Source organism: Cervus elaphus, chromosome 21, assembly GCF_910594005.1.
Source record: "Cervus elaphus chromosome 21, mCerEla1.1, whole genome shotgun sequence".
NCBI lineage: Eukaryota > Metazoa > Chordata > Mammalia > Artiodactyla > Cervidae > Cervus > Cervus elaphus.
The window spans coordinates 41,204,108-41,227,480 of record NC_057835.1 but is presented as its reverse complement, the minus strand read 5'-3'; the positions used below and the strand labels follow the sequence as shown (position 1 = coordinate 41,227,480).

Genomic DNA, 23,373 nt, shown 5'->3' with positions numbered 1-23,373 from the left:
ATCTGATAGACAGAGTGCCTGATGAACTATGGATGGGGTTCATGACATTGTACAGGAGACAGGGTTCAAGACCATTCCCATGGAAAAGAAATGCAAAAAGGCAAGATGGTTGTCTGAGGAGGCCTTACAAATAGCTGTGAAAAGAAGAGAAGCAAAAAGCAAAGGAGAAAAGGAAAGATATTTCCATTTGAATTCAGAGTTCCAAAGAATAGCAAGGAGAGATAAGAAAGCCTTCCTCAGCAATCAATGCAAAGAAATAGAGGAAAACAACAGAATGGGAAAGACTAGAGATCTCTTCAAGAAAATTAGAGATACCAAGGGAACATTTCATGCAAAGATGGGCACAAATAAGGACAGAAATGGTATGGACCTAACAGAAGCAGAAGATATTAAGAAGAGGTGGCAAGAATACACAGAAGAACTGTACAAAAAAGATCCATATCTTAAGTTAACCGTTTAGACTGCATGGATCTGTTCCCCAAAAGACATTAATTTAATTCTGATTTTAGCTTCAGATTTTTTAAAGTCATTTAAGAGATAAAATATATTGCTTTTCTGAGACAATGGGGTTGATTAATTGCTTTTGTGGTAAACTAATAATGTTAGCACATACTCAGTAGGGATAGAGAACCCACAGATATTTTGTCATGTTTAAGAACACCATGAAAAAATTATAGTGATGGTTAAAATAATGATTTTTTTGGTTTATTCCTTATCAGGAAGAGTGTGCATGCAGTTCTTTACATAATTACTTCATTTAACCTTTACAACTGCATTCATTCATTCATTGGTCTGCCTAACAAATATTTATCGGACACTTACCTAGGGTCTGGACATACATCAATAAATATAGCAATAAACAAGCAAGTTTCCTTCCTTCAGGAGGCTTACATTCTGTTGGGAGAGATATGGAGGGCAGAAAAGTGTCAACTGGGAGGGGCCCCATATTGACGTGAGAGAGAAAGAAACCCTTGTGACTGTCTGGGAGAATAATGTCCCAGTCTGTTGGTAGAACAAGAGAAGAGTCTGAGGTGGGGATGAACTTGGCAAAAGGGAAGAAGAGAAGTCAGTGCAGAGTGAGCTGCAGGGAGAATAGGAGAGAAGGATGTTGGAGAATGAGGTAGAAGCCAGCCAAGTCAGAAGTGGTGATAAAGCACTGTGTTTTATTAAATGCCTGGGATGTCTTTGGAAGGTGTTGTGTAGGAAAGTCATTAGATGTTCTTTATTTTCAAAAAGAGCAATGCAGATGCCACATTGTGGTGGGCTATCAGAGAGAAAGGTAGAAGCAGAGAAACATGCTGAGAAGCTGCCAGCCTTTAGACCTGGTTCCTCCAAACTGTTTGGTTGTGCACCCTTATTTGTAGAAAGTTCTGGATCTTGCACTCCCACTATATACAATATAAATATACCGCATGCTAGTAGATACTAGACAGTTTTCTATGCACTAGTATGTGTGCACTATGAAATAGAGATAAGTAAAATATTTAACAAATGTAGGGACCAGAAATCAAATTGCCAACATTCGCTGTATCATGGAGAAAGCAAAGGAATTCCAGAAAAACATCTACTTCTGCTTTGTTGACTACACTAGAGCCTTTGACTGTGTGGATCACAACAAACTGTGGAAAATTCTTAAAGAGAATGGGAATGCCTGATCACCTTACCTGTCTCCTGAGAAACTTATATGTGGATCAAGAAGCAACAGAACTGAACATGGAACAACTGGTTCAAAATTGGGAAAGAGTACAACAAGGTTGTATACTGTCACTCTGCTTATTTATTAATAACTTATATGCAGAGTACATCATGTAAAATGCTGGGCTGGATGAATCATGAACCACAAGCTGCAATTAAGATTGCTGGGAGGAATAACCACCTCAGATATGCAGATTGTACCACTCTAATGGCAGAAAGTGAAGAGGACCTAAAGAGCCTCTTCATGAGGGTGAAAGAGGGAAGTGAAAAACCTGGCTTAAAATTCATCATTCAAAAAACTAAGATCATGGCATCTGGTCCCACCACTTCAAAGCAAATAGAAGGGGAAAAAGTGGAAGCAGTGACAGATTTTATTTTCTTAGACTCTGAAATCTCTGTGGATGTTGACTGTGACCATAAAATTAACACACTTGCTCCTTGGAAGGAAAGCTAGGACAAACCTAGAGAGCATACTAAAAAGCAGAAATATCACTTTGCTGACAGAGGTCCAAATAGTCAAAGCTATGGTTTTCCCAGTAGTCATATATGGATGTGAGTGTTGGACCATAAAGAAGGTTGAGTGCTGAAAAATTGATGCCTTCAAACTGTGGTGCTGGAGAAGACTCCTGAGAGTCCCTTGGACTGCAAGGAGATCAAACCAGTCAATCCTAAAGGAAATCAACCTGAATAATCATTGAAAGGACTGATGCTGAAACCTAAGCTCAAATATTTTGACCACCTGATGAGAAGAGCCAACTCATTGGAAAGAGTCTGATGCTGGGAAAGATTGAGGGCAAGAGGAGAAGGGGGCAGCAGAGGATGAGATGAGTAGATAGCGTCACTGACTTGATGAATCTGAGTTAGAGCAAACTCCGGGAGACAGTGAAGGGCAGGGAAGCCTGGCATGCTACAGTTGAGGCTGCAGACTTAGCAACTGAACATCAGTGGTGAACTGGCCTGGGAGCTCTCCCGTCTCACCAGAGGGAAAATTTGCCTGCTGCAAGGCAGAACCATCTGTAAAACACTGGCCTTCTTGGTCAACTAGTGACCAGACATGGTGCATCCCCCCGCAGGAATGCCTATGCTTTCTCTTCTTGCCCTCAGTATGAAACATGGAAATATTTATGTTCAACTACTGCAGTTTTTCTCAGCCAGAACTTCTTAACATAGTGTTGTTCTCCTCTTTCTCCATGAAAATGTCTTTTACATTGGGATCTCAAAATATTTTGTGGAATTAAATACAAAAAGAATGGAAGAAGGGAGGAAGGAGGCAGGGAAGGCAAGGAAGTTTACTATTGTAAAACTATTGAAAATCAGGAAATAATTAAATTCGTCATTATTAATTGAAATCTTAAACACAAAACAATTAATTATAATATTTTATTGAAGGAAAAATAATATAGTGGGGCTTAAAAAGCTACACTTGTTATGCTTTATAAAGTCAGAGGTTTACACAGGCTTTATGTATGTACATATTCATGACATTATATCACAACATCAAAGGCACCTTCTACTGCCACAGTATTAGGTAATGAATAAAAAATATGAAATTAATCTTTTAAAAAATCTAAAATGATACAATATTTTAGGATTATGTACATATTTGAAACATTCAGATATTTTTAAACACGTTCTATGTGCATCACAATTATCTCTAATTCTTAAAATATTATGGTACCAAAATTCTGTTTGTCAAATAACAAAGCACAAGATACTGTAATCTATAACCAAGCACCAGTTAAAATCAGTGTTAAATGCTCTATCAATTAGTTTGACTTCTAACACATGCAAAGTGAAGTGAGTGATTAATAATTTAGATAACCATTGCAAAACTTTTAGGGTCTCCATTTTTTTGTCTTTAATTAGTTGATTTCTTTTGAGAAAATGGGGAGAACTGGATGACTTTCATCAATGTTTTCCTAGTGGTTTTATGGAATCCTAGGGCTCTTAGAAGAAACTTCCAAGGCACTGGAGAAGGTTTAGTCCATGTTATGCATATTATATATCGGAGCTTTGTATAGGATTGAGATCATACAAAGGGTTTATTGCTTTAATATAAATTTGAAAATACTAATATGGGAAACTGCTTTAAAGTATATTTCATTTGGTTATGCTAACACAGTTTAAGAAATATCTTTGTCGAAACAGATTATCACACTTAGTCAGCTGCACAACTCAAGTGAAAAGTTATCTAAAAATGTTGCCTTCATTAGTTAACAAGGGATATAATCCTAAGTTTTTAGGTATATTTTTAAGTCCAGAAGGAATTTGAATGGAACAATAAAATGTAATCATTAGCTCAACAGTATGACCAAAGAGCATTATCAAATTATAGATCAACAAGTAAAAGTGGAGAGAGAATCTTTTGATATATGAAATTGTTTTAATATATAAAAATAAATGATCACTTCTGAAAGTGAAACACAGAGTTCTGTTCACTAGTTTTACCTATTATCATATTTATGATGTAAACACAATTAAAAATATATTTTATTAATACCTAGTTTAAAAAAAGAACACTGTAATAAGCACCTCAGGACTAGAATGCCATAAAAAATTATTATTATTTAGGAAAATGGATGTCAATATATATGTATTACTCTCCTAGAAAATTATGTAAATAGAATCAAGCATCTTTAATGCCATCAGAGTTACAGAGTATCCAAGAATTTAATATTATGCAACTTAAATTTTAATTGAACTGAAGAAATGGTTTTATTGGCAGGCCAAGTTGCCATCAAGAATTTGTTCTTATGACCACCAGAGGGCGCCAGTGCCTGAAGCACGCTTGGTGTAGGTGTAATCTAACCTTTAGTTGATAACTTGAATTTTACATTCCAAGGTTAAAAATGCTTTTTAAAAAGATGGATAACTTCTAAGAAATATATTTACATTCTTTAACACCCAAATAATGTTGGATTATTATATAAAAACAGAGCACACTGGCTTATTTTGTTTAAGATTCATTTAACAGGACGTTATTAATATTTCTAAATCAGGAATTGAAAGGACAACATTTGTAAATATGAATAAAAAGAAACTTCTTAACCTACTAACACTAACAATTCATTTAGCACCACATATATAGCACCAGAGTAGATACTGATAGTTCACACTTATTAAAAACTTGAATTGCAAAGAAACTTCAAAATTAAAGCAAGTATATGGTGGTTGTAATGACTTTTCAGCACCATTAACCAGTGAACTGTGTAACTTTCTAAGTTGTTGACTGACCTCTCATAAGTCAAAGTTAGAAGATGAAATAATTTTTAAAAATTATTTTGCATGTGTTTAAATGTCTTCCCTCACACATATAACAATACAAAAATATGCAAGTATAAAACAAAGATATTAGACGTTGATAGAAATCTAATTTTACTCTCCCTAAACACTTCCGTGGGAAACAGCTTCCTCCCATCCAAGATTGGCGTCCTATGCTCCTGTAGAACATTGGGAATGTTGTTATACAAGGGGAGAAAACAGACCCCGGTGTAAGCATGACTGTTCCTTCCTGAACACACTCAGATGATCTGTTTAACTTATGTGTTCACTTAATAAGCAGGATGTGAACACAGAACACTTGAACTGGCCTAAATATGTTTTCGATTGCTTATGTAGATAAGTTGATCTAACACAAGCATATACTAATGAGAAAAATATATATTGCTTCAATTCAAATATTCTGAGTAAATTATAATGATTGAATTTTCCCTACTGTTTGGTCAGCTCTGTGCTAAAACTTCATGGAACTTTCAAATGAGTATTTCCACAAAAGTTTCAGATGAACTGCCAAGTGAACTTGGTAGGGAAGTCCTAACGGACTGCGGAAGTGATGCTTCTTAGACTACTGGACAGGAAAAAAAACAACAAAACATGATAACAATGAAAATTGTTTCTGCCACATTTTAAAAGCAAACTTACCTACCATAACCAGGAACATTAAGAGTGTGCCTACACAACTCAAATACAATTCTGTAAAGGAATCCATCAGTTTAACAGCTCAACTCGTAATTTTTCCAGTCTTTTGATGACATGGAAGCCAAAAAAACTGATGTTATGACAGATTTTTAAAAAATTTTTCTACTGAATAAAGGATGTAATGAAAAATCCATACCAAAAATAAAAATCAATGCTGTAGAATATGTATGCCAATCACCATTTCGAATGAAACGTATTGAAATGAAAACCTCCATACTATTTAAAGCTGCTCTTATGAAATAGCTTATGCCCAGACCCTTTTTCCCTCTGGGAGTTACAGTGAGAAATAGCTATCCTAGCACCATTGTTGCATGCTGTGAAAAGTATGACACTCTGGGTTGATTCAAGCAAATGTTCATTTGCTTTAGCCTAGCAAATAAAACATTTCACATGGCCACTTTATATTACTAACTTTAAGAAGCACAGATAGAATAACAAATATACCCGTTACATTTTCAGCTGAGTTGTTAAGTTATAAATAAACTTATATTTGGAAAGGACTGTTGTGTACAAGTTTATGAGTATGTGGTTCCTAGTCTTAATCTGTTATATTTGGTGCTTTATCTGGATTGTTGATGCACTCAAAGCTTTGTATCTAAGACATTTTTGTCTTAATGAAACATGGAAAGGTGAGGTTCTTCTAATTCTTGCAATACTAGACTGTTGTGTTAATTCTAAAAACCCATTCATATAAAAACTTATTACACTATAGCCATTATATAAGAAGCTGTTATAAACACACAAAGATAAGACAGAATTTCTGCCAAAGAGGAGCTCATGAAAGACTTAATTTTATCGCAAATAAAACTTCACAACATTAATGATAATTCTAATATTCATGATTTTCTACTAATATGGTAATTTTACCTTCAAATGAACTTCTGTGAATCATGTGGCAAATATCATCATTCTTTTTGAGACCTGAGAAATCAAGCCACGCAGGTAAACCAGCAATAGGATGGAACTGATCATAGCCTTTTTTTGGTTTAATAGTTATTTTACTACTTCTGTAGAACTAGTTTAGGAAACTCAAGAAATACTATCTAGATAAAGCAAACAAATATCCCACTAATGAGCTTTCTCTCCAATTGCCTGTATATATTAGCTAAAAGCTGATTTGAGACCTGACTCTTCCTGTTGTTTCTGTTCTTCACATTAGTCTCCAAAAATACTTATTTTTAATAAAATCTATATATGTTACCACAAAAGCAAAGTCGTTTGATAGGAAAACATTTGGTCAGATTCAGTGTGTGAAAGAAATCTGGCCAATTATTTGTCATCATGAAAACCTGAACTCCAGATGCTGGATAATCCCCCATTGGATTTAATTAACTATCTGTCATCTTTCAATGAATCTACACTAAGCAACTGCAAATGTGTATGGAATTTTAAACAAGTAGCTTCCTTCTGTTATTTGTACTCTGGAACTAACTGTGTTTACTGATTCTGTAATTCTACTGCAGCATTATATAACTTGAACCACACACGCACATGCATGCACATGTAAAATGTAATGTGTTAAGTGTCTTGATCCATGTGTTGAATTTCTCCTCTCTGAAAGTGATTTGGAAATAAGCATTTCCAAAATCACATGAGTGAAATTTTCACAGTGACTTTGACTTGCTTTCCACCATGCTTCACTTTTGGGGCTTCCCAGGTGGTTCAATGGTAAAGAATCCACCTGCCAATGCAGGAGACACAGGAGATGCAAGTTCAATCCCTAAGTCAGGAAGATCCCCTGAAAAAGGAAATGGCAGCCCACTCCAGTATTCTTGCCTGGAGAATCCTATGGACAGAGGAGGCCGGTGGGCTACAGTCCATAGCGTTGCAAAGAGTCAGACAGTACTGAAGCGACTGAGCATGCACACATGCAAACTTAATGGAGAACTGAAAAATATTCTTCTACTTAGATATGGTAATAAAATTTGGTAATTAGTGCTTAGAAAATCATCTGAAGAGGCCCCCTTTCACAAAATCATAGCTGTTTGTGGTGTGTACATGAGATTTTCCACATGATGCTCAAGGACCACCATGCTGAATAGACTGATTCTCATCAAATAAGGACAAGCAGAACGATGGAGAGCAGAAGATATCCTTGGAACCTGCACTGTTTCTTTCTGGTATCCCTCACCTCCTGCTCACAGGCTTCAAGGTATATTAAACCTTCAGGATATGCCTTTCTGAGGCTCTCCGTGTGTGTGTGTGTGTGTGTGTGTGTGTGTGTGTGTGTGTGTGCGCGTGCTTGTGTGGTAACGCTATTTCCGTGGGGTTGCATGCCTGTCTCCTGAATCTTACTTCTCTTGGACCTTGTCAGTTCACTTAGGTCTTGCTTTCCACCTCCCAAAACAACTATTTACACTCACAGTTGTTCATTCTTCCCTGCCTCATTTAGTTCCAAGCACTATAGCTACATTTCATGCTAACCAGGAGAACCTACATATTACATGGCATGGCCTATCACCTATTCCGCCTACATGTGAACATCGTTGGGTTCCCTTCCTCAAATTTACATGAAAAATCAACTTGTTAACAAATAACATTTTTACAGCAAGATATTGAGTTGGCCAAAAAGTTCACTTGTTTCCCCGTAACATCACAGAAAAACCCGAACAAACTTTTTGGACAACCCAATAATTAGGCTGCATTATTTCCTGAATATTTTTGTGAGCTTCTTGAAGACAGGAATTATGTCTTATTATCCTTGCATGATCAGAACATAACTAGCAGAGTTCCTTGCCCATCATAACCACTCCACACATGATTACTGGTTCAATAAAAGAGGTTAAGCAAAATAAATGCGTTCAACCTTACAAAAATTGAGAATATCTTTTGGTGGACCCAAATAAAACAAAATATTTCCAGAATGAAATCTGTGGTTCTTAATTAAATTATTATATCTAGGTATCATGGAGTTTTATTAGTAGTTTGCAAATGATCAGTTTGGGGTTATTAAAGAAATGGGTGCAGGAGATGTCCTACAACCTAACATATTGTTTAGAATAAGATTTTTAAAAAATTCCTCCAAGATAACTACAAAATCATATTATCTATGTATTACATCATCTATGTATGTGTATTTATAGGCCAAATATATGTTCTATTTGTTAGAAACATACATAATTTCTTTGGAAAACAAGCTTTGGAATTGGATGCATCAACTAAGTCAATACTACATACACAGTATTTTAATTTAGACTTAGAGGTCAGAAAATAGACATGGATGTTTGATTACCTCAAAGGATTAAACAAACATACAAGATAAACACTAATCTTTACAATGAATAATAAAAGGAAAACAAGATTATGATAAAATATGTATAATATGTGCAAAACTCAATATATATATATGCCTATGATTCCCAGAAACCATTGTATTTCCTGGAGGAAAAGATAAGCTTATTTAAACCAATACAGGTAGTTTGACGTTACACCTGGAAAGCAGAGATTGTCAGTACAAGACCCTCCATAACTTGGAGGGCAAGCTGAACATGGTACTCCTACTTTATATGGTGCTTCTCCGATCCAGTTGCCCCTAGGAAAAAAAGAAGACAGCGTAAGTGTTACTTGCTCATTTTTTAAAGTTTGATTGTCCTTAAGCACATGATCACACATTGACGTGTGATGACTTTCAGAAGTGTGTCATTTTTAGAAAAGCACTGAAAGTTACATCCATTTCTTATTTCTATAGCAATTTATTCTATATATCTTACTTTTAAAATTCTTTCTTTCTGAGTAAGTTACTATCATGTTAATTTACAATAATTTACAAAGCATGGCGACATTATTTGTCAACCCACATCTGACTTGATGCTCTATCCATCACCACCGCTGCCTCTTTCCTACTGCAGCCTTCCAGAACACATACGCTGTGTCCTCTTAAATGTACTTTTTAAAAAGTCATGCTAATATTATTATAAAGATGGTAAAATATATACAAATACATGCATATATACACACATATATAGGTGTGTATGTGCTCAGTCGCTCAGTTGTGTCCAGTTCTTTAGGACCCCATGGACTGTAGCCCGCTAGGCTCCTCAGTCCATGAGATTTTCCAGGCAAGAAAACTGGAATAGGTTGTCATTTCCTTCTCCAGGGGACCGTCCCGATCAAGGGATCAAACCCTCCTCTCTTACGTCTCTTGCATTGGCAGGCGGGTTCTTCACCACTAGTGCCACCTGGGAAGCCCATATACGGTATATATACAATTCGGGGAGGCTTAGAAATGGTGACATGAGCAAGAAGTTGTCATAAGCACAAAAAACAGGTTCTAAGTGTTCAAAGGATTTCTTTCTAAAGTTGAATAGATTCTCAATATTCATAAAATGAGACACAGAAAACTCAGTAAGAGAATAATGGCTTACAGAAGCAATCATTAAAGATGATTCCAAAACATTTTCCCACATGTAAACTCACAGTTATAATTTTTAGCAATACTGTTAATTTTTTAAAATAATGCTGAACATTTAACTGAATGTTGTCAATATTTTCCTTCATCTTGATGGCCATAATGATACACCAAATTCAGCATTTAGGATAAAAACAGTCACAACGTCTTACTGTTACTAAGCTCTTTTAGCTATGACAGAGGAAGCAATGAATTTATTTTCCATAGCATGGTGACTAGTAACTACAGTGCTAACAGATAACCACAGAGCCAGAAGTGTGAAGGAAACTGAATGGTCAGGAGAAAATGTGGTGTGTTGATAGTAAAAAGTCAGGGTTGAAGATAAAACAACAGTGGAAAAGCTAAAATACTGAGCCATTGGGGAAGCCCCATATTCAATAGTAAATCAGTCAATGGATAAACATATTATTCGTCCTTTTAATTTTTATCCTTTCAGGCTAATTCATTTTCATTCTCTCATTTCTCTCTCTTTCCCTCCACCACCTCCCCCTGCCCCTCCACCACCCAATCCTGTGTTTCATTTTTCCCTGAAAAACAGGGAGGCTTGAGATAACTTCATGCTGGTATTCAACTATCAGTCAGAATTTTTAAACTTTCTCCACTGCCTGTTTCAAAAAATAGTTCTCTGTTACAGCAAATACACCATACTAACACAATATCTTAATCTCTTAGACATAAAACAATCAGACATCTCATCAATAATATTGCAAAAATCCCATCATTGGCCAAAAACAGAATAGCCAAATGAATGTAATAAAAGCCTCTTTCACTATTTGAGTACTGCCTGGCCTATTTATGTCAGAAAGAAGAGTTAGAGTCTTAATAGGAAAATATAAGGTGCATAACTGAAAATATCAAACAAATGCACAGTTTTAATGCTTTTCATGATGCAGTCACATTTTACTTTCCAAATATTACTATTCTAATAACTGTGGAGAGGGGACCATTGGGAAAATCGCTATTTTTCTAACTTTGCAAAAACACTGCCCCTGGCATACGACCATATGAATGAGTAATGCAGTTATTTGTGAAACGTTTTCTCATTCCCTCCCCATACTGGCAAAGCTGGAGAAAAATCTTTGTTTGGGACTTACTTTGGAAGACACCAGGCGTGTCATAAATCCTTTGCACATTTTAGTATTTACTCCAAAAGGGAAAAGACTCATGTATAAATAATGGAACACTTTATCCAAAAAGTCATTGTTATCAAAAAGGCATTTTATCAAATGTTAACAAATGTTTGTTTATCCTCATAAAGAATGCTCACAAATATAAAATACAACTATATTGTATAATATTTGATCAATTTTCACAATATGAAATATATAATTTTATGTGTGCCACAGGATGAAATTACTGAATTTTTTTGTACTGAAGTTTAGATCATGGCACAGCTTTCATTAAAAAGATGTCATTGCATTTAAATTTTCCCTTCTGATTCTCTATGCCTCCTTAACCACCTATGGAAAAAAAATAAATTGTGATTTTAATTCTACCCTTAAAAGAAAGAAGAAGGGCTTGTTTTCTTTTCCTAGTGAAAAAGTTAAGCCAACATTCTAGGAATGATTGATGAGAATACTGTGGTGTTGATAAATTCCCTAGAAGATCCTTGCCTGAGACTTTTATATAAGCTATCAAAAGCCTGGAAATACATGTTTATTTTATAATTTACCAGGTCTAAAGAAAGACGAGGAGGAGAATTTAGTGAATCTCCAAATCACAAATTGTCTTGCCCAAAATTTTAACCTAGAATCCTTGTGAAAAGAAATCTTTCAGCTTTTAACTTTTCAGATAATATAAGAAGACGGAAGATTTGAGGATCTGAGCTTGTTAGTTAAGTCTTACTCATATTATTTACCTGTCAAAAGTATCTATCAGACTGAAGATATTTAACATCATTAAAGATTCCAGAAAGTAGAAGCCAACCATATACTCACTTTGGGGCATAGTTGCACACCAAATAAACTGCACGGCGCCATACAGCTCCCCAGACGTTCATGTTTTGACAAGTATGAATTGCACATCCTATTCGATTGGAGGTGGCCCAAACCATCTGAGAAAGTAAACCGATATACCATTATTAGAATCAGGAGTTAAGAAAACGCAGGTTCACCAAAATAGAAAGAGCATTTTTTTAAAAAGAATGAATCAGAACTGAACAAGACAAAATAACCTGTGTATAATGTGTGCACATGGGGCCGAAACATCTCATAGGACATCGGGGATTGCAATCCTGGGGATATGGAAAGGCATAGTCTTTCACTTCATCATACCATGGCTTGACCAACTGGAGAATAGAGCGGTATCTAAATATCAAGAAACACAATGAGAACTCACAGCACAGCAGTGGCAATGTATGGTGGACTCACATTAAATTACAAGTTAATTGTTCTTTTGCAGTCTATTGATGGCAGATCAAGAGCATATCCACTCCCTCATAATTACCATCACCACCCAGCAGAATCCTCTATTCCTCCCAGTAGAGCCAAGCATGAAAACGTTCAGGCCTGGAGCAACTGATCCTGTATTTGTTAGTATGAGTCTGGTTGTTTCAAAAAGAGAAATGCAAATCTTTCCGGAAGTATCATCTTTACCTTGTTTTACCAATGTCAGAAATGTCTTTCATTGGAATCTTATATGTAATTAAAAATTAGATATTAAAAAAAAACCTCTGATACTAGACTCAGAGTGTTTTTTCCCCTTAAAGTTGTATCATTTTAATTTAATGAGAATACACCTGATTTCTCTCCCCTATATGGAAGGGAATGAGTCTTTGAATGTTGGATGATGACCTCTCACAGTGTAGAAAAATTATCCTGTTACTGGAAGCAGCTTCATTCACAGTTGTATATACTTGCATATACATATAAGTGCATATGTATATATACATAATGTGTAAATACATTGAATTTGTATAACACATATATAGGAATATGCAAACATGGGAAAGCTGCATACACAATAATGGCTTCTGCCACGATCAAGGGATTTTTCTGAGCTCGAAGAGATAGGATAAGGATACAACCTGATTCTTTCAAAGATTCTGTGAGATTAGTGTAGAATAGATTAAGGGATGGTGTTCCAAGGGTGAAAGAGAAAACTGGGGGTTTTTTGGCTCTTTTAAAAATTTAAATAATTTTTGAAGACATCTAAAACAGTCATAGGCCAATTATCAGTGGCTGACATATAGGGAGTTCTCAATAAATACTTGTAGATATTACTTGAAATTGGTGCTACTAACACTTGGAGTCCACAGGCAATAAAGTTATCTGGATAAACGGTATCAGTGAAACTATCTCTTACCTTCCAGTTCGTACAGATAGATTTTGACCCAAAAATCTCAATAAGTAAGAAGGTCCATGGTCCCAAATGCAGGTAGCTGCCCAAGCCTCTGCAGACTTTGCAAGATTTTCATCCCAAACCTGTATAAGGGGAAAAAACCCTTCAGCTTACTGGGTTTGCTATTAACAAACAAAAAGAGGCAAGAAAGGATGCTACCATTTCCTAAAGTTCTTTCTCTTCTACTTCCTGACTGAAAGAAAGCAAGATTAGGTCATTGTTATTTAAAGTTCTACAATACAGTATGGTTATTCCTCAAAATCTTTATTGTTTTAACAGTGTCATCTAGACCCAAAGTCCAGACATCAATTTTAGTAAAGGATGGGTTAACCAAAATATTGTATCTAGATGTAACTTGGAGACACCTCCTACTGACAACTAAAGTTTGAGTCTGCCAGAGTCAAACGACTTCCCTGGAGTTTATTCAGAGCTATTAATATACCTCAAAAATTAATATGATCAAATTTATTCAAATAATGAACCAAAACTGACAATGTATAATATTATAACTTTTATTGAGGTATAATTGATATGTAACAATTATAAGTTTCAAGGGTACAACTTAATAATTTTTATATATGTATATATTGTGAAATTATCATCACAAGAAGTCTAATTATAACATTCATCACCACACACAGTTCAAATTTTTATTCTTGTGAAGAGAGCTTTTAAATTCTATTTTTTAGCAACACTCAAATATATAATACAATACTATAACTATAGTCACCATACTGTATATTACATCCCCAGGAATTATTTTATAGCTGAAAGTTTGTACCTTCCACCCACACCCAACCTCATCTCTGGCAACCACCTATCTGTTCTCTAGATCTATGAATTCAGTGTTGTTTTTGTTGTTGCTGTTTTTAGATTTCATATATATGTGATACCATGTGTTGTCTTTTTCTGATTTATTTCATTTAGCATAATGCCTTTAAGTTCCATCGATGCTGTCACAATGGCAAGACTTCCTTGTTTCTTATAGCTGAATAATATTCCATTTATCCACTTATCTGTTGATGATAATTTAGGCTACTTCCATATCTTGGCTATTGTAAACAGTGCCACTGTGAACACTGAGGTGAATGTATCTTTTTGAGTTAGTATTTTAGTTTCCTTCAGATGAATACCTAGAAGAAGAATTACTATATCATACAGTAGTTCTATTTTTATTTTTGGGGAGACATTCTATACTGTTTTCTACAGTGTTGGCACCAATTTCCATTTCCATCTACAGTGCACAAGATTCCCTTTCTCCATATCCTCTCCAACATTTTTTATTTCTTGAGTCTTTGACAATAGCCATCCTAACAGACATAAGATGACATCCCATTGTAGTTTGGATTTGCATTTATGCCAACTTTTAAAGGTCAAACTACATCTAAGTATAATATGATATAATTTGATATGTTGTGTCATTTGAATATTTTATAGTAATAATAATATTAGAATTGCCATGAACTGGAAACATAGAAGTATTTAATATAACAATGTATTTAACTAAAAGGAAATTAATTTAGTGACTTTGAAATTAAACAGGAAAAAAAAATAACTGATGAACCCTTCAAGAGACACTTTCATCCTAGGAAACCATGGCACCCACCCTCAAAAAAGACTTGTTAGTTGTTCAAAAATTGTCTTAAATTAGAAAAATGAAGTTATGTTACATAAATCTATCTAAAATTATACTAAAATATATTCACTCACAAAGTTACATAAATCAGAACTATCGAGAAAGGATCTGGACTAATTCTATGGTGACAGTGGCCAAATCTCCACTGTCTATGTAGAAAGAAAGATCATTCAGAAAGAACTTTCTTTTAATTATATAGAATATAATCTGCCCATTTGAGGATTAAGTTAAATATGGCAAGATATCACATAATACCCTTTTAATACTTTGGCCACCTGATGGGAAGAGCCAACTTATTGGAAAAGATGCTGATGCTGGAAAAGATTGCTGGCAGGAGGAGAGGGGGGCAACAAAGGATGACATGATTGGATGGCATCATCGACTCAATGGACATGAGTTTGAGCAAACTCTGAGAGATAAAGAAGGACAGGGAATCTTGGTGTGCTGCCATTCATTGGGTGGCAAAGAGTCAGACATGATTTAGTGACTGAAAAACAACCTTTTAATAGATGAGTAAGCAGTGTTACAGAGTACCTGATGAACTATGGACGGAGGTTCGTGACATTGTACTGAAGGCAGTGATCAAGACCATCCCCAAGAAAAAGAAGTGCAAAAAGCCAAAATGGCTGTCTGAGAAGGCCTTACAAATAGGTGTGAAAAGAAGAGAAGCAAAAAACAAAGGAGAAAAAGAAAGATATACCTATTTGAATGTAGAGTTCCAATGAACAGCAAGGAGAGATAAGAAAGCCTTCCTCAGTAATCAGTGCAAAGAAATAAGAGGAAAATAACAGAATGGGAAAGACCAGAAATCACTTCAAGAAAATTAGAGATACCAAGGGAACATTTTATGCAAAGATGGGCTCAATAAAGGACAGAAATGGTATGGACCTAACAGAAGCAAAAGATACTAAGAAGAAGTGGCAAGAATACACGGAAGAACTGTACAAAAGTGATCTTCATGACCCAGATAATCACGATGGTGTGATCACTCACCTGGAGTCAGATATCCTGAAATGTGAAGTCAAGTGGGCCTTAGGAAGCATCACTAGGGACAAAGCTAGTGGAGGTGATGGAATTCCAACTGAGCTATTTCAAATCCTAAAAGATGATGCTGTGACAGTGCTGCACTCAATATGCCAACAAATTTGGAAAACTCACCAGTGGCCACAGAACTGGAAAAGGTCAGTTTTCATTCCAATCCCAAAGAAAGGCAATGCCAAAGAATGCTCAAATTACTACACAATTGTACTCATCTCACACACTAGTAAAGTAATGCTCAAAATTCTCCAAGCCAGGCTTCAGGAACCGTGAACTTCCTGATGCTCAAGCTGGATTTAGAAAAGGCAGAGGAACCAGAGATCAAATTGCCAACATCAGCTGGATCATCAAAAAAGCAAGAGAGTTCCAGAAAAACATCTATTTCTGCTTTATTGACTATGCCAAAGCCTTTGACTGTGTGGATAACAGCAAACTGTGGAAAATTCTGAAAGAGATGGGAATACCAGACCACCTGACCTGCCTCTTGAGAAACCTATATGCAGATCAGGAAGCAACAGTTAGAACTGGACATGGAACAACAGACTGGTTCCAGTTGGGAAAGGAGTACGTCAAGGCTGTATACTGTCACCCTGCTTATTTAACTTATATGCAGAGTAAGTACATCATGAGAAACGCTGGGCTCGAAGAAGCACAATCTGGAATCAAGATTGCTGGGAGAAATATCAATAACATCAAATATACAGATGACACCACCCTTATGGAAGAAAGAGAAGAAGAACTAAAGAGCCTCTTGATGAAAGTGAAAGAGGAGAGTGAAAAAGTTGGCTTAAAGCTCAACATTCAGAAAACTAGAATCATGGCATCCGGTCCCATCACTTCATAGCAAATAGATGTGGAAACAGTGGAAGCATTGTCAGCCTTTATTTTTTTGGGCTCCAAAATCACTGCATATGGTGACTGCAGCCATGAAATTAAAAGATGCTTACTCCTTGGAAGGAAAGTTATGACGAGCCTAAAAAGCGTATTAAAAAGCAGAGCCATTACTTTGTCAACAAAGGTCTGTCTAGTCAAGACTATGGTTTTTCCAGTAGTCATGTATGGATGTGAGAGTTGGACTGTAAAGAAAGCTGAGGGCAAAAGAATTGATGCTTTCAAACTGTAGTGCTGGAGAAGACTCTTGAGAGTTCCTTGGACTGCAAGGAGATCCAACCAGTCCATCCTAAAGGAGATCAGTCCTGGGTATTCAATGGAAGGACTGATGTTGAAGCTGAAACTCCAGTACTTTGGCCACCTGATACAAAGAACTGACTAATTTGAAAAGACCCTTTTGCTGGGAAAGATTGAAGGCAGGAAGAGATGGGGATGACAGAGGATGAGATGGTTGGATGGCATCACTGACTCAATGGACATGAATTTGGGTAGACTCCGGGAGCTGGTGATGAACGGGGAGCCCTCGCATGCTGTAGTCCATCGGGTCACAAAGAGCCAGACATAACTGAGTGACTGAACTGAACTGAATCAATGTTAAGGGCTACCTAGGTGGTTAGTTGCTAAAGAATATGTCTGCCAATGCTGGAGATGCAGGTTCAATCCCTGGGTCAGGAAGATGCCCTGGAAAAGTAAATGCCAACCCAATCCCGCATTCTTGCCTGGGAAATCCTAAGGACAGAGGAGCCTGACAGGCTATAGCCCATGGGGTTGTGAAAGAATTGAACACAATTTAGTGACTAAACACATACATACAATCAGTGTTAAATATGGTATATTAAATGGAACACATTCATTCTATAATATTTTAATAAAAAGTTAGTGTCTGTTTCTTTATGTACTTGGTTTTTCTTTGAATTGATATAACAGTCTTTTACAATTACAAAAAAACATTTTGTATTATGTTTTTCACAGTTATTTAGCTCTGTAAAATATTATAAGGACCCTGATGCTGGGAAAGATTGAAGGCAGGAGAAGGGGACGACAGAGGATGAGATGGTTGGACGGCATCACCGATGCAATGGACATGAGTTTGAGTAGGCTTCAGAAATTGGTGATGGACAGGGAAACCTGGTGTGCTGCAGTCCATGGGGTCGCAAAGAGTCGGACGTGACTGAGCAACTGAGCTGAAACGAACTGAACTGATAAATTATTACTTCAAACTTCTTTGTTTTATCTGCAAAAATCTGCACAAAAGTATCAATAATATAAAATAAATTTATATTGGATATCATAGTATTCTAGGACTGAAATTAACTTTTAACAGTATTTTGTTTCTCTAATAAAGGATTTGAGTATTCCTCTGATATTTTTAATGAAATATGAATTTATAAAGTATGGATTACAGTTCATCAAAACAGCACACATGCAAAACAGCACAATTACCTCATAAATGAATTTTAAATGGAATGGCATCAACAAATTATGTCCCTTGAACTAATTATAATCACTTTGGGGGAAAAAGAAACACATCTAAGTATTATTTACACATTGAAGTATAGTGCACTCAGAATAATAACTGCCAAAAACACCATTTTTCTGTTTTTATACAGTCATTTGAGAAATAATCTTTCTTACAGTCTTCCTTTTTAAAGATTTTTCTTTCATGTGGGCAAATTTTTTTAGTCTTTATTGAATTTATTGTAATATTGCTTCTGTGTTATGTTGGAATTTTTTTGGCCTTGAGTTATGTGGAAGCTTAATTCCCTGAGCAGAGACTGAACCCTTGCCCACTATAGTGTGGAAGGTGAAGTCTTAACCACTGGACTGCCAGGGAAGTCCCTTTCTTATAGTCTTGTTCTGCATAGCACAAATAATACTGAAAAAGAAAATATCCTGCATTCTAACTTTTAAGTCTACTGTTACGACCATCTGCAACTGAGGACATATCAGTTATTCTGTCTCCCAGTTAACTCATCTATAAATAAGGAGATTAAATGAAGCCATCTCTATAGTCTCTTTCCTCTTCAGCATTTTATGATTTAAATACCTGAGTAGCCCCAGCATCAGGACCAAGAAGATTTATTATATTGGGCTATGAATTGTTCAGTTCTAGCCTTTTCCACACCACAGGGAGAATAAAGCTAGATTCTTCACAAAATATTAAAATATTTAAGGTAGTAAACAAACAAATTTAATTTAGCATATAATAATTCTATGTGCTAACTCACATACTTAAAATGTATTGTGTATATCAAAGAGATAAACCAAAGAGTTCATGCTTCAAAAATATCATACATGAGCACCATTTTAAAATTATTATAAAGGATTTTAATAGGAAGACCGTGTATTTGGCATTATTGATGCCTACATTTTACATGTTTCTATGTACAGATATCATAATTAAAATTTTTGAGATTATAGTTGTGAGGGAAGAGGGATAACCATGTTTTTTCATGTTTGCTTTTAGGGAACTGATGGGAGGAATTTCTATCTGACCCTAAAGGAAGTTGCTGGGAAGCCTCGCAGACTGGCCAGGTCCCACACATAAAATGAGGTCGCTTTGCCCTCCCATGGGAGATCAATCATCTTTCTGAGGCCCACTGCAGAGATGCCCACCTCTCAGACTCATCCTGTAGAGAAATGAAGATCCAGGTCTTCAACTTAGGAACTACATATCTACTGTATTTTGTTGTCTCTTTGTCCGTTGGTTACAACTCCCAGGAGAATATGGGTAAGCAATGTATCCCTTCAATCTACATTGGCACTTAAATTTATTAATATGATTAGAGGTCTTTGAGTTTTGAAAACAGCAAATCAAGATAGCCTCTTTCCTATCCAGAAGCTCTAAACTGCGATTAATGTTGTCGGTTTAATCATGTGAAAGAATTCTAACAACTTATACAAGTTTCAGGAATGAAGTTGTAATCACCTAAACATTTGAGTAATATGTACATTTCTGGATGCTAAATGGGTAATCAATCTGCTGAATTTCATTAAGCATCTGTGATATTTATTTGAAATAATTTTAGTATCATACCCTACAAATGTTGCAAAAGAAAAGTCACAAGTGTGCACTTTTTTAACATTCTGTGAAATAACTAGCAAATATGCAACATGTGATATTCAGGTGTTAAACTAAACACCTGATATTTATTTAGCTTTTATGGAGCCAGCCTCAAATTCTGTATTTCTAGGTCTTGTCCCTCTGAAAGTGAATGTGTCAGTCTCTTGGCATTGTCTGACTCTTTGTGACCCATGGATTGTAGACCACCAGGCTCCTCTGTCCATGGAATTCTCCAGGCGAGAATACTGAAGTGGGTTGCCATGCCCTCCTCTGGGGGATCTTCCTGATCCAGGGATTAAACTTGGGTCTCCCACATTGCAGGCATTTTCTTTCCCATCTGTGCCACCAGGAGAGCCCTTTGTCCCTCTTAATGGATAAAATAATGTCATAGATAACTGAGTTGCCAACAATTAAAATCTTATCTTGCCTTCTAAAAATGAGGCAAAAATTGAGAAAATTATGCATGGAGACACAAAAACATTTACAGGAGCTAGTAGAAGTTAGATATTATGATTAAATAGTTCACAAAGTAAAGATGGCTTAAAACGGTGTCAGAGCATGCATAAGCCTGTATATACAGGCACTACTGCCCTGCGTGGTTTTCTTCCACTTTGTGTTACAAGCCATTTAGTTGGTCAGCTTGTAAATTGATTGATATAACTTTGAACTAAAATGTTTACCATAAGCTACTGTGCTTATAAGTAAATTTAGCACCTTGTCTGTGGAAACCACATAGTCTGATTAAGCCATGAGAGACATCCAGAATTCAAATTGATGTTATTTAATTGCTAGAAGAGTGTGGCTCCAAGAGATAGGAGGGACATGAAAAAAATGCAGAACCTCATTAGTCCAGGGGTCTTCAGAGCTTGGGTCAAAGAAATACAAAATTGAGTCAAAGAATGTCTCAGCATGAGACACTGACTTTCATAAATAGAAGAATTAGAGAATGATGTGATCCAGCCCAAAGATGGGGTTGTTTTATAAGCGATTTCCTAAAGTTTTGGTACTCATGACACAGTGGCCACCAGGACATCCAAAGCTCCCTCCTCAAACCCCAGTCACTATTGCTGGACGATAAGAAATGTAGACCAACTGAAAGACAACCCTAAAAACTACTTCAGAATGTACACCCGACACTGTTGGAGATGACATACTGGTTTTTTTTTTTTCAAGTGGGTAACATATTTTAATTCCAAGCATAAGAATTAAATGTAGAAGCATTTGAAAGAATTAAATATAAGTTGCTAAAAAGAATAAATATTTCTGGGTAAGGAACCTATACATATTTGATATTATTTATAGTGATTAAAAGAATGTGGCAACAGGTTATTAAAGCAACTAGTTAGCCTTGTAATTGCAATATAAAATGTGTTTATGAATAATTATTTATATTTGTGGTTTTAAGTTAAAAATTGTAAGAATATCTTGATATAATTTTTAAACAGTATTTCAAAATTTAGAACTTAAAAGTCACTGAATGTCCTAGCTTCTTAAGACTTTTAAATATATGGAAATGATTTTCAGTAAACCAAGTGAAATACTAAAGGTCAAATATGTTAAATCTATAAATGTAGCTTAAAATTTAAATTAATTAGATTTGTAAATAGTAACAGACACTAAACAAGTGTGATTGCCAAAACTTGCTAGATTTATGCATAGAACAAAAATATGTATAAGTGAAGCTAAAGTAGAAAACCACAAATATTACATTTTAAAATGACCTCTTAAAAAAATCTGTTCTGCACATGGAAACCATCTTCAAAGACATAAAATAATAAAAATAAAAATATCACACTGAATTTTTGAAGACATATTTCTACATCGGTTATTGTCAAGGATACTATGGTAGCAACAACACTGGAAATAATATGGCATGTCCTACAGATACTTGTTTTCTTGGACTTTTAAGCAGTCATTTCTCATATATTTAGGTAAAACATAAAGGCAGTTTAGATAGACAAGCTTTTGGTGTTTAAAAATAATTCAGCTGAGGTTCTTTGTTCTTTTCCTGGGTTAGATTGGGAAAGGACAGGTGACTTACAGAAGTGAGGAAGAGCCATTGAAAAGATATTAAGTGATGAAAAAATTATTTCCCCTGAGGGCGGTCAAAAGTTTTTAAAAAACACTTCCTGGGCATGGTTGTGGTTCTGTTTTGAATTGATGGGTTTATTCCCCTTAGGTGGAAATGCTTGGGAGGTGGCCAAAAGGAAACTGAGACCCAGTGTTAAGAATGAGCCGTGGTAAACCCGGAGGGGGTGGAGGGGCAGAAGAAGAGAAAAGGCTTTCACATGGGGAATTTTTGGCACTAGTCAGATTAATTAAATGCTATTAAACTGATTGAACTTTAAAAGAGAAGTAGTTAAAGGAGCTTGATTAAAAAAAAATTCCCTCAAGCCTCAAAAATAAACACAGATAGGGGATGGTATCATAACACAAAATATCAAAGTGGGGTCCTGAGTGTTTTTTAAGTGTTTAAACAAGGATAACAAGGACTTTCCTCAGGTAAGATGAGTGCTACCTTTCACATAGGTTGGGAAGGTAAATTTTTATAAAGAGATGATGTAGAAGTATACTTTTTTAGAAGAACTCAGAGGCGATCATTGGCAGCAGCATAAATTTCTTAAAAACTAACAAAAAAGGCCTTTTCTTGACCCCTCTTCATCTTCATATTCCAATGTATCATTCCTCTTCTTCCTCTTACAATGAAATTTCTTGAGTGTTGTCTTAACAGAGAATCCTCGATTTTTGCTCTTCCACACTCAAGCCCACACCTGCAGGCAGGTTTCCCTCTATGTCCGCTCTACTCAAACTGATCTCATCAATATCATCAATGGTCATTTCCCAGTCACCATCTTACTTGGTTAATCAGCAGCTTTTAGACTCTCTAACCACCTGCTCCTTCTGGACTCACTTCCATTCCTTGGTTTCATGACCCCACACTTGCCTCGTTTTTCTCTGACTGCTGTGTCTCCATATCTTTGCTGCTTCTTCCTCATCTCCCTAACCTGTACGTGCTAAAGGATTCCCAGGGCTCAAGCCATGTCTCTGTCTCTCTCTCTGTCTGTCTCTGTCTCTCTCCACCACTCTTCCCTGTTTCATCTATATTCACTGCTTAGCGAATCACATCCAGTATCATGCATTTAAATACTATTTATAAGCTAGTAGTAGTATTCCAAATTATATCGTTATACTTCTCCACTGAATTCCAAACTAATCTATCCATCTACCCACTTTAAATCTTTACTTAACAAGTCCAAAATTGAGTTCCAATATTCTCAGTCCTACCCCTACTCCCTACTCCCTAACCAGCCCAGGCAGTCCTCC

General features: G+C 35.9%; 1 protein-coding gene across 1 annotated transcript in view; it reads right to left on the bottom strand.

The window, feature by feature from the left end:
- Positions 1 to 3,061: 3,061 nt before the first annotated feature.
- PI15 (peptidase inhibitor 15) overlaps positions 3,062 to 23,373 on the bottom strand; it is a 35,414-nt gene continuing 15,102 nt past the window's right edge. Inside the window, exons 3-6 of the mRNA XM_043879993.1 lie at positions 13,385 to 13,503; positions 12,255 to 12,387; positions 12,019 to 12,134; positions 3,062 to 9,205 (exon numbers count right to left, since the gene is read on the bottom strand). Coding sequence (XP_043735928.1) covers positions 9,070 to 9,205; positions 12,019 to 12,134; positions 12,255 to 12,387; positions 13,385 to 13,503 — 504 coding nt within the window. The 3' untranslated portion in view covers positions 3,062 to 9,069. The remainder of the gene's footprint in view (positions 9,206 to 12,018; positions 12,135 to 12,254; positions 12,388 to 13,384; positions 13,504 to 23,373) is intronic.